This window comes from Liolophura sinensis, chromosome 8 (assembly GCF_032854445.1).
Source record: "Liolophura sinensis isolate JHLJ2023 chromosome 8, CUHK_Ljap_v2, whole genome shotgun sequence".
NCBI classification, from domain to species: Eukaryota; Metazoa; Mollusca; class Polyplacophora; order Chitonida; family Chitonidae; genus Liolophura; species Liolophura sinensis.
The window spans coordinates 11,368,002-11,378,483 of record NC_088302.1 but is presented as its reverse complement, the minus strand read 5'-3'; the positions used below and the strand labels follow the sequence as shown (position 1 = coordinate 11,378,483).

The following is a 10,482-nucleotide window of genomic DNA, read 5'->3' as shown; positions in this document are numbered from 1 at the left end:
ATACTGCTTATTTATGCAACAATCCACAATCCACAATACAAAACTTACTATTCTATCTTTGAAAATACTTTAGAATCCTTATTTTTTTTAGTCCAAAAATAACTATGTATAAGCACCAATTTGCCCCCCCCCCTCAAAACAATGAAGGCCATTCTTGAAATTTTAACCTGAAATGAAATTTTGACTTGTTAGCAAAATAAAAGGTCAGTTATAAAAATAAAACACAAAGTAAAAGCTGTGGCATTTGACATCCTTATATGGCAGTAAGTAAAACAGCGATCATACATAACATAAACATATTCAAAAAATATGTCTTACTCATTTATACACTGTATTTGGTGTGCAAAATACTGCTTCATACCTATGTAAGTGCCTGTTGATATGTAGAATAGTGGAATGTCAGAACACAGAATGAGCGAGTTTGACTGTGAGGATAATGTCTTGTACAACATTTCAAGAACTACATCTTTCTACATGATAAATATTGCATGTTGTTTCAGTAAATAAATAACTATTGCTGGAATATTCATAAAACTTATTATCAGATCCATGAAAATGGGATGGAAACAATATCATAAAGACATTTACCAGAGTAAATAAGTATACATATCTTTTTTTTATGTTAAAATCTTCAAACAAAAGAAAACTAGAATTTGAATAATAATAATAATAATAAAAAGTTATGTATTACTGGTATACTGGTAAAAGCTGGTTAAATAAATAAAATAATAAATATGACTAATAAAGGATATAGGGATCACAGACAAACCGATACACAAAACTTTACAACACACATGCATGAACAAATAATATCACAGTCACATGGTCTTTTTTGGCTTCAAAATTATGGGATGGAAAAATGGATGCTTCCCTTTTTGACATGGAAGTTTTAGGTTTACACGTTAGAGTATGGCATCAAATATCAAAAATGTGTTTTTTGCACAACTGTCCCAGATACAGTTACTTGTCACACACACTACAAGTTGATTTGCATAATGGATGGATTCAGACTGCAGGGGCATCATTTGTGCTCTGGTGCAGACGACGCAACATGTACAGATTCTGTGGACGCAGTGTTGTTGTTGTAAGAAGTATTGAATAGTGCGGACTGATCAGCCAGTGAGGTGTCCGGGGAGTAGCCGCCAGAACGTGGAGTGAGCAGTGAGACATCACGTGAGCTGTAGTCATGGTAACCACCTGAGGCCATCATCATCTGGGCCTGCGTCTGTGACTTGGCGATGATTTCATTGATCTTCTCCATGCGGCTCTTCTGTGACCTGAACAAACAAAATTCTAGTGTCAGTAGGCTGACTTGTTTGTTTTTATATTGGGGTTCAAGGCTGTTCACAGGGATTTGTCACTTTTTACAGCAGTCAGGTTTATGGGTGGAGAATTTCAAGTGCAGGACATCAAGCACTGCCTTTCTGAGATACCTTCTACTTTCATTGCCGGAGCCGAAGCAGCAAGAGCTAGATTTGAATGCTTGCCATCATTAGTCCAGGGTTACTAAGCATCCTCAATGCTATGATGCTATATTTAAAATGTGATGACAACACAGTATTTTGAGTAATTCTAGACCAGCGACGTCTAATGAATTGCAATTAACATATCTACATTTCTTTTTACTTACCTCTGCTTAAGCCATGCTAGAGGCGTGTAATTTGCTACTATTTAAACGTTTACAGGAAAAGTTAAAATAAAAATATGGTTGAAACAGTGAAATGCAGACCTGTATGGAAAGTAACTTACTTTTCATCAACAGATGAAGTGCGCTGTTTTGAGCGCAGCTGTCGTCGCAATCGCTGACAGTCATCCTCTGACGCCTGCAGACTGCTGCGTGTGATCTGATGTAATGCTTTCTCTGTGTGAAGCTCCGTTTGTAACTCAGCAAGCTGTAAATAAAACATAAAGCCAAATGTGAAGTTTCACTCAAATCTCCGTTGCCTTTTTTTTCTTTTTTTCAATTTGACAAAAATTTAGTTTGCAATGGCCGAAGTAAACAATTTCGACAAAGTCTAACAACTATAGGTGATGATAAACAGAAACAGTAGACCACTATTGGTAATAAAATCTAATAAAAATATCTGACGATACATCCTATTTATTCAGAACAAATACCATACTATACAAAGCTGTCACCTCAAATACCGAATGACTTCTGTTCATGACTCTTGTCTCATTGTTGTTAACCCAGGACATATTGACAATTGCCACTGAGGACAGAACACCACCTGTTTGCTTACTCATAAACTAATAAATACTACGTGTACCTTTTTAACACAAGAAGGTTTCACAAAACATTTATCAGCTTGCTTAATTTATGCTTAATGCTGTCCTCAAGCAAACTGTAATTCGCCTAAAGTTCGGAGTATAAAAATAGTCAGAAGAACATGAGGCCTTAAAATGCTACTTATTATGCAAATAAATTTGTCTGATAAGAAACTAACCACACTTCACTAAAAAACCTTGTAAGTGGCCATATAAGGGTGATGAATCAATTAGAATCAAGCAAAATGTCTCACTCGACAAATGTTCCTCTTCAGGTACATTTCACTTCCACATGTAAAGATGGTCCAGTTTATGGGAGGAGTAAACCAGACAGAGCCCAGTGAGAACCAATGTGTGTCACCATACACATGTAACCTAACAAACCTCACCCCAGTGACACCCAAGGGGCCAGGGGCCACTTTCACAAATCTTCATATCAATTTTTCGTAACTTTTCTCGTAAACAATGTTGCCATATGGCACTATTACCTAGGCAAAAAGTTAGGAGAAATAAAACGAGACTTGAAAAGTTTTGTGAAAGTGTCCCCAGCAATGGCTGGGTGTGAACATGTGTTCCTACTGATGAAAGGCTACAGAGGTCAAAAACCATCAAAGTAATCAACATGTTCCATTGCCATGGAAATCTGTGGACAGATCTGTGAATGCCACATGACAAACCTGTTTCCTTAGCCTGTGGACAGTTGAAGAGTCTTTGTTGTCATTGTTAGGAATCTTCTGGGCGTTCAGATGGTCCATCTTCAAGTTCAACTCCTGCATAAACCGGTTCATATCATTCCTACAACACGGAATAAGTGCATAAAGTGCCTAAAATAAAAATATGCCATATGCAATTTCCAGCTTAAGAAAAAAACCCTTCTGTTTAACAAGTTCAGGAAAACAGAAGTAAATGTGTTCTATTTACTGTATACTAATGTTTTAAGAAAAGTGACTTTGAAATATAAGACTTAGTTGTCAAAAAAGTTGTCTGGTTTTGCGGTTTATCACTGTAATGAATAAAACACCAACAATTTTATATCTGCCGACCTGTCGGCCTGTCTGTCTGTCTGTCTGTCTGCCTGCCTGCCTGTCTGTCTGTCTGTCTCTCTGCCTGTCTGCCTGCTTGTCTGCTCGTCTGCCTGCCTCCCACCAATGGCCCATTTTATTTCGGTCTGGAGCTCCAAGCTCCATGGAGTAGAAGCCAGGTCAGAAAAAGTTTTTACTGTGAGGAGAGTAGGGACTTACCATGTCATCTTAACTTCCCCTGTGCCATCATCTTGTACCTTCTTTGACACAAAACTTTTCACTTTCTTCAGCTCTTCTTCCAGTTCTATATTTCTGTGGAGACAAATCATTCAATAAGTAATTATTGACCTTAGATGTAATCATCTTTACAATCTAATTTTCTGCAGACAAGTTCAGAAATTTATTTATTTATTTATTTGATAGGTGTTTAACCCCGTACTCAAGAATATTTCACCTATACGACATAGAAAGGTGCGTGATCTTGAATGCTGAAGAATGCTGACAGACCTTCCCGCGTACGGAGGCTCCTGGTGATTGTGCCGCACTGGCGTGCTAGCCATCTCAGCCAAGGAGAATAGTTAATTATTGACTTTATATGTAATCATATTTAAAATCTGATATTTTGTAGACAGTTTCAGAGATAAATGAAACAAGAACAATACGTCTACATCAATAAAAATTGATTCCCCACCATTTTGGACAAAATTTTACCACATTCTTCACCTGTCCTTAGCTTTTTGCTGAAGATCTTCTTCGTGACGCAGAGAGTCTTGAGTTTGTCTCAGTTTGCTGGACACTTCCCTAACCTGAGCCTCCATATTGAATAGATCTTCTTGAAGCTGAAAGTGCACCACAATTAACTTCTTGATAATCTCTCAAAAAGTCTAGACTTAGCATTTGTTGGTCATTCACATACAAATGGAAGAGAACTTAAAAACTTTAAAAAAATTATCAATAAAAGTTTGACAAAGACAGTGAAAAAGTATTTCATTGCCTTGATTTTAACATCTTTCATTCCTTAACAGAAAAGACAAGAAATTTCGATGATACTGTCTGGAACCTCCAAAAGCTCCTGGTAGATAGATTCACACACCACATATAACTTTTCTTTAAAGCCAAATAAAGCTAAAATATGAAGTAAGCTTCATCACAAAGACAACTGAAAACTATGCGACAAAATACTTTCATTTATTTTTTCAGATTTTTTTGAGAGTGTTGAAAGGCATTCAAATATTTGAAAACTATGGTGAGCTTTATGAGCCTGACAGAATCTGGGTACTCTGACATCACATCACGTTTTTTCCTGATGTTCACCAGAAGGAAGGAGTTTTTGGGAATATTATTTCAGGAATCTTTCACTCATGAGTAAAAAAGAGTTATTCCAACATTTAGTGTTGTGATTAGAGTTGGATAAACTTCCTGTGATGTCAGACAGAGTTCCTAACATTGATAGTATTGTTCATAAAGCCCACCTTAAAAGTCAAATGTTTGAGCACCTTTAACTCTTTCCACAAAAATTAAAAAAAAATAAATGAAAGTATATTTATGCATAGTTTTAAGTGGTCTACTTAGTGATGCCCACTTCGGTTTTTAGATGTCTTTTCCTTTAACATAATTACCACAGAAGACAGTGCTGCATGCTGGATATAAACCGGTTAATGACTTCACACTTTGGCAAAAAAAAAAAAAAAAAAATCCATTTTTGGGGGAAATAAATGTCATCAAATATTGTTTTTGGTGCAGAACCTAACATTTTTCCAATACAACGTCATCCTACCACAAAAACAACATGAAAATGTGTTTCTCAAATGAAAAGACCTCTCACAATCAGGAAATAGGAACAATTTAGTTCTGAACAAAACTTTAGGTTGTTTACAGTATTAGGTGGATGAGAACAAAAGTCTTGACATCACTCTACTGTTCCATCTCCACGTCATTTCTCATAAATGTACAGGCTCTTGTTCCTATGTTAGTCTTTGAGCATTACATCATCTGATCAGTGATTAACTCACAAACGAGGTCAAAATTTCAAATCACTTTAAAGTTGTTATTTTCTGAATGTAACTAGGTCAAAATATTGCGTGAAAACATAAATTCTGGGTAAGTTATTGTACAACAAATTTCAGCTAAAATAACAAAAAGGAACACACAAAATTTAATGATTAAAATTTAAAGTCTAAGATCGCTTCTTGATTCCGAACATTTTCATGGATGAGCATCTTCAATTGTAAGGGCTTTCTCCGCTACATAAACTGCTGTGTGTGCTTTCACACATAAGCCAGCATCTGGTCAGGCTACCTTGCGGTTTTCCCGTCCCTTCACAGAGACTTGTTCCCGGGCTTGCTCCAGATCTGCCATCACCTGATCCAGCTGGCCACTCAGACGCTTCCTCTCCAGATCAAGGTTGTCCCTGGTCACAGAATGACATCTCAGTCAAAATATATATACAAAAAGTATATACATGCTCAAGCAGTAGAATTTAACATCGCTAAAACCATCATTAAACATGTGTTCGCTATGCATTACAACTCAAAAAACCCTCCAGAAAGAGGGCCATACACTGAAATTTTTATAGGGATTTTCAAAGAGGATTTTTCTTAAATTTTTCTCTGAAAGTAAAATTTTTAAGAATCCCTACATTAAAAGTTAGCCAGAATAGAAGAACAAGATATCCTACCAACCTATGCTACTTTGTTTGTCATCATTGGGTTATATCCAATAAAGAATTTTATATGGATGGCCTAGAGAGCTATTAATAGCAAAGCATGCTATAGCTGATGTTGTAAGACCTTGTCATGGTTGGAGTTTCCTGTAGGCATTATACAGTGTTCTAAAATGAACCTCTGCTGCTTCTCAAGTCTTGCGTTACAACCAGCAAAGAATTTTTGGTGGCCTAGTGAGCCTTAATGGTAAAGTTGTGCTATAGCCTTTGTTGTTGCAAGACCCTGGAGTTTGGTATACTATAATACAATGTTCTAAACATATTATACAATGTTCTAAACATATTATACAATGTTCTAAAGTGAACCTCCACTATCATGATTATTTCTGTGTCTTAAGAAACCATTCCTTCAAATCAAGAAGGGTTTGTTTACCCAATTTACTAATGCACAAATTTCATATCACTGTAGCATGTAACTACTGGTCTAGAATTTGTCAAAAATCTGTAAAATTCAAAATTTAGTATCATCAGGCCATGTCCAAAATGAAGAGAGTGTCCCAAATCTGGAAGTTCTATCCAACATAATTCATGAGAAAGTCCACACGTAATGGACATGCAAACAGACAGAAGCAAATCAAGATGCCCTCATTGCATTTGCAAGGGTGCATAAACTGGGCAAGTTTGTAGCAAATTATTCTGTATGAGGAGTGACAAAGTACTGTCATCTTTCAGTAGTTATTTCATTTTTTTGATTGGTGTTTTACACAAAAATAATTCTCTTATACGAAGAAAGCCAGCATTATGGTGGGTGGAAAGCCATGATCGCTGCTGACAGGCCTTCCCACACACAGCCAGAGAAGAAGCCGTCATGTGCTGGATTTGAACTCAGTGACCACACTGGTGAGAGGCTCCAGGGTCATCTCGGCCATGGAGCCTCCTCAGCTGTTACATGTACAAGAATACATTCACACCCAAAAAACAGGACAGTTTCCAAATATGGTGACAAATGATACTTTCATCGCTGGTGCCATGATGAAAAACAGTAAGGTCTCTGTAGAATAAACAGTCTCTGCACAGGCCACGCCAGTGGTTTTCTGAGAAAGATGTGGTAGGTAATATTATGTTAATCAACACTGATTCCACTGACATACCACCATCCTCTTTTTCTGTCCTGTATTAATTCCCCGCTGTATTTTTACCCCCAACTGGATAAAAATCAGACCCGTGCTTAGAATCACCAAACAGCTAATGTGTGATTCCACCTACGTTTGTTGTTTGAAGTCAAAAGAAGCCCTTTTCAATCTGCTGGCAAGCTGTTGCCTTTGAGTCTCCAACACCTGTCGCAATTTGTTCAGTTCCTCCTGCAAGAAACAACAACAACCATAACAATACTGTGCTACCATTACACTTAGGAAAATACACAACCTGCTCAACCACAAAACTAATCAGCATTCAAAATATTTGTACATATGCATAACTCATAAAGCATACATGCTCAGGGTACATGTACCCAGCGATCATGCAGCAAGCACATGCTGGAAAACTCCCACCTTCCATCACATGAAATGATTGGCTGTGGCAACAGACAAATGCCAAGGTCACTACTATACATTCAAGACAATTCCTACTTTGCCATTTGTACCTGATGCTATCTATTATCTTGGAAATATAATATATGCCAGGTCAAAAAGTACGTCTCCAATTGCACGTCACAGATGAATTTGCAGCCGTTACCCGAACATTAGCTCCAGACAGAGTTTACACATCACTAGGGTAAAGTTTTAATTGTATTTTTCATTCACGAATACCATTTTTGTTTATGATAAAAACATGAAAACTTAACATGTGAACAATAGGATACAGATTTCTCACCCTCTGGTCGCAAAAACTGATCGTGTACATCAGTATTGTTTTTATGACAACTGACAGCTACCAAAGTGCATGTCTACAGCATGGTTAACAAACCATTAGCAATTCACGAAAGGTACCCTTTTTCAAAATTACATGGCATCACTTGTGTTTGCACTGCTGAAAGCTTTACATCATGACTCATTCACTTCTGATGATACACTTACATATGATGCTATAAGTTATGAATTTGTTTTCGAATTGTTCATTTGTTACAAAAATAACCAATACCCCATGGACAAAGGACACTGGAGAATTGAAATAAATAGAATAAAAAATATAAAAAGAATATCTAACAATCATGCAAATTCTCATGCTAGTTTTCTCACACCCTAAAATGCTTGACAGTTTAGTTTGCTGCTAAGTTGGACAAGAAGAAAACGCATTCTGATTCTTTATCATTTCTTCTTCAAAGCAAATCTTAACCCTGGATTAATTGTCATACCTGGAGCATGTCAACCTGGTCCTGTTTTGCCTTGACATTTGACTCGTGAACATAAGCTGCAGCCTGCAGATCTGTGAACTCTTTCTTCAGTTTGTTGTATTTCTCGGCTTCAGCAGCCCGGGCCTGCCTGGCTCTCACTTCAAATTCCTCCTATTGTATACATGTGAACGAGGCAATGTTAGGAATCCATACCCCAGGGCCCAGTTGTTCAAAACTGTTTTAATGGGACTAATTCTGAATTAAGTGAAACACAGCTTCGTGATAATGGATATCAGCAGTTTTATACCAAACAGAAATGTTCCAAGTCTCATAATCATTTCACTGTCCCACGGCTTATGATGGCGGTCAGTTCTACAGGTAGAGGGAGCTGAAGTTGCCAGCGTAAACCACTGACTGTCAGCAACCTAGTGATGAGCTTTCTTACATGTGATGTAGATATATGACAAGGGTCTTCAATCAATGTGACTGCGCTAACGGTTATACAAACATTGTCAACCATTTATTGTCACACCGCCCCACAAAAAGCGAGATCTAAGGCCCTGTGAATAATGACACAATGGAGAAAGTATGGGTAACAGTACTTTCCTAAAAAAAAAGAATCGACGAGGCCTGACAGCGCCGAGTCGATTTTTCTTTTAGGAAATACTGTTACGAGTGCTTTCTCGGCCTTAAATGATATTGACTTACAATATTCAAGTGCCTGAGTGGCTTTCCACACCACTCAAATGATAGGTGGAGTAAAAATTTGACAGAAATTGTACTATTTTATGCAGTGAAGTTGGGCTATATATGTATAAAAGGTTGAAAACTTTACCAACGTCCTTTATGGAATGTGTTCATGAATTTATAACCTGTAGCTTTATACATGCGGGCCCAGCTAAATTGTGTGCGATATCTGCACGTATGTATCATCAATTTCTTCAAACACATGCGCTAATTGAACAGGACAGCATAGCCATAGAACATGTTATGGCATTTGCATGGCAAAGGTAGTGGTTTGCATGGGTGTCTTATTGCAAGGCTGGGGTAGCGCAGTGAGAGATAGCTATATAAGATCCATGCCACATAGCACTGTGTAGTATTTCAACATGAATTGTGATGTGGACGAGATATTTCTCATGCTGATTTTGGAGTCTCTGTACACTAAGTTCTTCGTTGTACTGTACCTTCCAGAACAAGAATGTACACTATCTGTGGTTTCCATAAACAAACAACAGTTCGACAATAACAAAATTCTCTTTTCCCTGTGAACCTGTACAATAACCCTGCTCTAAGGAATACACGCATAAGCAGTATATACAATTTTAAGCACTTTTTAAGAAGCAACTGATGCTCTTAAAAGTGGGGGGACTCCATGGTCTGGTTGTTAGCGTGTCAGGGTAGCACAATGACCCAGGAGCCTCAGACCAATGCCACCTTATAGGAAAAATATTCCTGAGTATGGTGTAAAACACCAGACTAATATATAAAGAAACAAATACTCTTCAAAGTCTGCTGGTCACGACCCTGTCCCATTAGACTTTCGCATATCTGCACAGGACAAGACTACCACAGCAATGTAGCCAGTATCTACATGCTACAGGCAATACACAGTACAATACTTCCTTAAAATAGTGAAAATGAGCCCACTTTCAAAAAAATTTTTAAATTAATTTTTCACAGCTTTAATCAGACATAAGATTCCCTTAACTTGGTGTTATAATACTGAGGGGTGTCATTTCCTAAAAACATTCGGAGAAATAGGATTCCGGAACTTGTATAATACTGTTCCAGCGTTTAATTTGTTTATTTATTTTTTTATTTGATTGTTGTTTAATGCCATTAAATTTTCACTTGTACAATAACGATCAATTTTAAGGGTCGAGGAAGCTGGAGTGCCTGATGTAAAACCACCAACCTTTGGAAAGTGTACCCTTACAGATATGTGTACCGTGCATGGGAACATCAGACAGGTCAAATGGCCCCATGAGCCTCATCAACCGTTTCCTGTCATCGTTTCTGGGATCATGAAGCGATCTTAGACTTAAGTCAAAATTTCATTCATTACACTTGGTATGTTCCATTCCATTATTTTAGCTGAAATTTGCTTTACAATAACTTACCTAGGATTTACGTAAGAAATAAAAATTTTAAAGTGATTTGAAATGTTGACTTGAGTCTAAGACCGCTTCAGGATC

The 10,482-nt window shown here is 37.3% G+C and overlaps 1 protein-coding gene across 1 annotated transcript in view; it reads right to left on the bottom strand.

Annotated features, from left to right (window-relative positions):
• Positions 1 to 698: 698 nt before the first annotated feature.
• LOC135473186 (uncharacterized) overlaps positions 699 to 10,482 on the bottom strand; it is a 58,735-nt gene continuing 48,951 nt past the window's right edge. Inside the window, exons 33-40 of the mRNA XM_064753029.1 lie at positions 8,306 to 8,455; positions 7,219 to 7,313; positions 5,589 to 5,700; positions 4,014 to 4,129; positions 3,510 to 3,602; positions 2,946 to 3,063; positions 1,750 to 1,892; positions 699 to 1,277 (exon numbers count right to left, since the gene is read on the bottom strand). Of these exons, the coding sequence (XP_064609099.1) occupies positions 1,022 to 1,277; positions 1,750 to 1,892; positions 2,946 to 3,063; positions 3,510 to 3,602; positions 4,014 to 4,129; positions 5,589 to 5,700; positions 7,219 to 7,313; positions 8,306 to 8,455 (1,083 nt within the window). The 3' untranslated portion in view covers positions 699 to 1,021. The remainder of the gene's footprint in view (positions 1,278 to 1,749; positions 1,893 to 2,945; positions 3,064 to 3,509; positions 3,603 to 4,013; positions 4,130 to 5,588; positions 5,701 to 7,218; positions 7,314 to 8,305; positions 8,456 to 10,482) is intronic.